We start from the raw sequence: 1,754 nt of genomic DNA, 5'->3' as shown, positions 1-1,754 counted from the left end.
TCAATGGGATCAATAGGATCAATAGGATCAATGGGATCAATGGGATCAATGGGATCAATAGGATCAATAGGGTCAATGGGATCAATAGGATCAATAGGATCAATGGGATCAATGGGATCAATGGGATCAATGGGATCAATGGGATCAATGGGATCAATGGGGTCAATGTGGACTCACGGCCACGAAGTGACAGAACCGCGGGTCCTTGCGCTGTTTGGCCTTGAGCTGCTCCAAAGCGAACGACTGACGGCTGCAGAACCGCGCTGACAGCTTCTGGAACCAGCGGCCTTCAGCGCCGTCAAACTGAGGGCAAACATGGCAACAACACGCTAAGAACATGCTAAGGACATGCTATGATAGTCTATGACATGTTAAGGTCATGCTAAGATAGGCTAAGGACATGATAAGGACATAACAAGGACAGCTTCTGGAACCAGCGGCCTTCAGCGCCGTCAAACTGCAATATACATGGCAAGAACATGCTAAGGACATGCTAAGGTCATGCTATGACATCCTAAGGTCATGCTAAGATAGGCTAAGGACATGATAAGGACATAACAAGGACAGCTTCTGGAACCAGCGGCCTTCAGTGCTGTCAAACTGAGGGCAAACATGGCAATGACACGCTAAGGACACGCTAAGGTCATGCTATGATAGGCTATGACATGTTAAGGTCATGGTGTCATAGACTAAGTACATAACAAGGACAGCTTCTGGAACCAGCGGCCTTCAGCGCCGTCAAACTGAGGGCAAACATGGCAATGACACGCTAAGAACATGCTAAGGACATGCTATGATAGTCTATGACATGTTAAGGTCATGCTAAGATAGGCTAAGGACATGATAAGGACATAGCAAGGTCAGCTTCTGGAACCAGCGGCCTTCAGCGCCGTCAAACTGAGGGCAAACATGGCAAGAACATGCTAAGAACATGCTAAGGACATGCTATGATAGGCTATGACATGTTAAGGTCATGGTGTCATAGACTAAGTACATAACAAGGACAGCTTCTGGAACCAGCGGCCTTCAGCACCGTCAAACTGAGGGCAAACATGGCAACGACACGCTAAGAACATGCTAAGGACATGCTAAGGTCATGCTATGACATGCTAAGGTTATGCTATCATAGACTAAGGACATAACAAGGACAGCTTCTGGAACCAGCGGCCTTCAGCGCCGTCAAACTGAGGGCAAACATGGCAATGACACGCTAAGAACATGCTAATAACACACTAAGGACATACTAAGGACACACTAAAGACACACTAAAGACACACTGAGAACATACTAAAGACACACTAAGGACATGCTAAGGACACACTAAGGACACACTAAAGACACACTAAGAACATGCTAGGGACATGCCAAAGACATGCTATAGACACACCAAGGAAACACGAAGGACACGCTAAAGACATACTAAGGACATGCTAAGGACACGCTAATAACACACCAAGGACACACCAAGGACACGCTAAGGACATGTTAAAGACACGCTAAGGACACACTAAGGTCATGCTAATAACACACCAAAGTCACGCTAAGGACACGCTAAGAACACACTAAGGGCATGCTAAGAATGTGCCAAGGACATGCCAAGGACACACTAAGGACACACTAACGACACACTAAGGACACACTAAGGACATACTAAGAACATACTAAGGACACGTTAAGGACACACTAAGAACATGCTAAGTACATGCTATGGACACGCTAAGGACAAATTAAGAACATGCTAAAGACAGGCCAAG

The 1,754-nt window shown here is 46.2% G+C and overlaps 1 protein-coding gene across 3 annotated transcripts in view; it reads right to left on the bottom strand.

The window, feature by feature from the left end:
- The window catches only part of LOC107307547 (rho guanine nucleotide exchange factor 1-like), a 15,299-nt gene that overhangs the window by 3,424 nt on the left and 10,121 nt on the right, over nt 1-1,754 (bottom strand). Inside the window, exon 4 of one of the 3 annotated variants that reach the window (XM_015851059.1) lies at nt 178-303. In XM_015851059.1, the coding sequence (XP_015706545.1) occupies nt 299-303 (5 nt within the window). In that variant the 3' untranslated portion in view covers nt 178-298. Of the gene's footprint in view, nt 1-177; nt 304-1,002; nt 1,041-1,129; nt 1,185-1,754 lie in introns of those variants that run through there. The other 2 variants (XM_015851061.2, XM_015851060.2) reach the window with 2 other exon arrangements.

This window comes from Coturnix japonica, unplaced genomic scaffold (genome assembly GCF_001577835.2).
Source record: "Coturnix japonica isolate 7356 unplaced genomic scaffold, Coturnix japonica 2.1 chrUnrandom665, whole genome shotgun sequence".
In the NCBI taxonomy this organism is placed as follows: Eukaryota; Metazoa; Chordata; class Aves; order Galliformes; family Phasianidae; genus Coturnix; species Coturnix japonica.
Note: the sequence above shows the minus strand (reverse complement) of the source record. Positions and strands in the feature narration are given on the sequence as shown.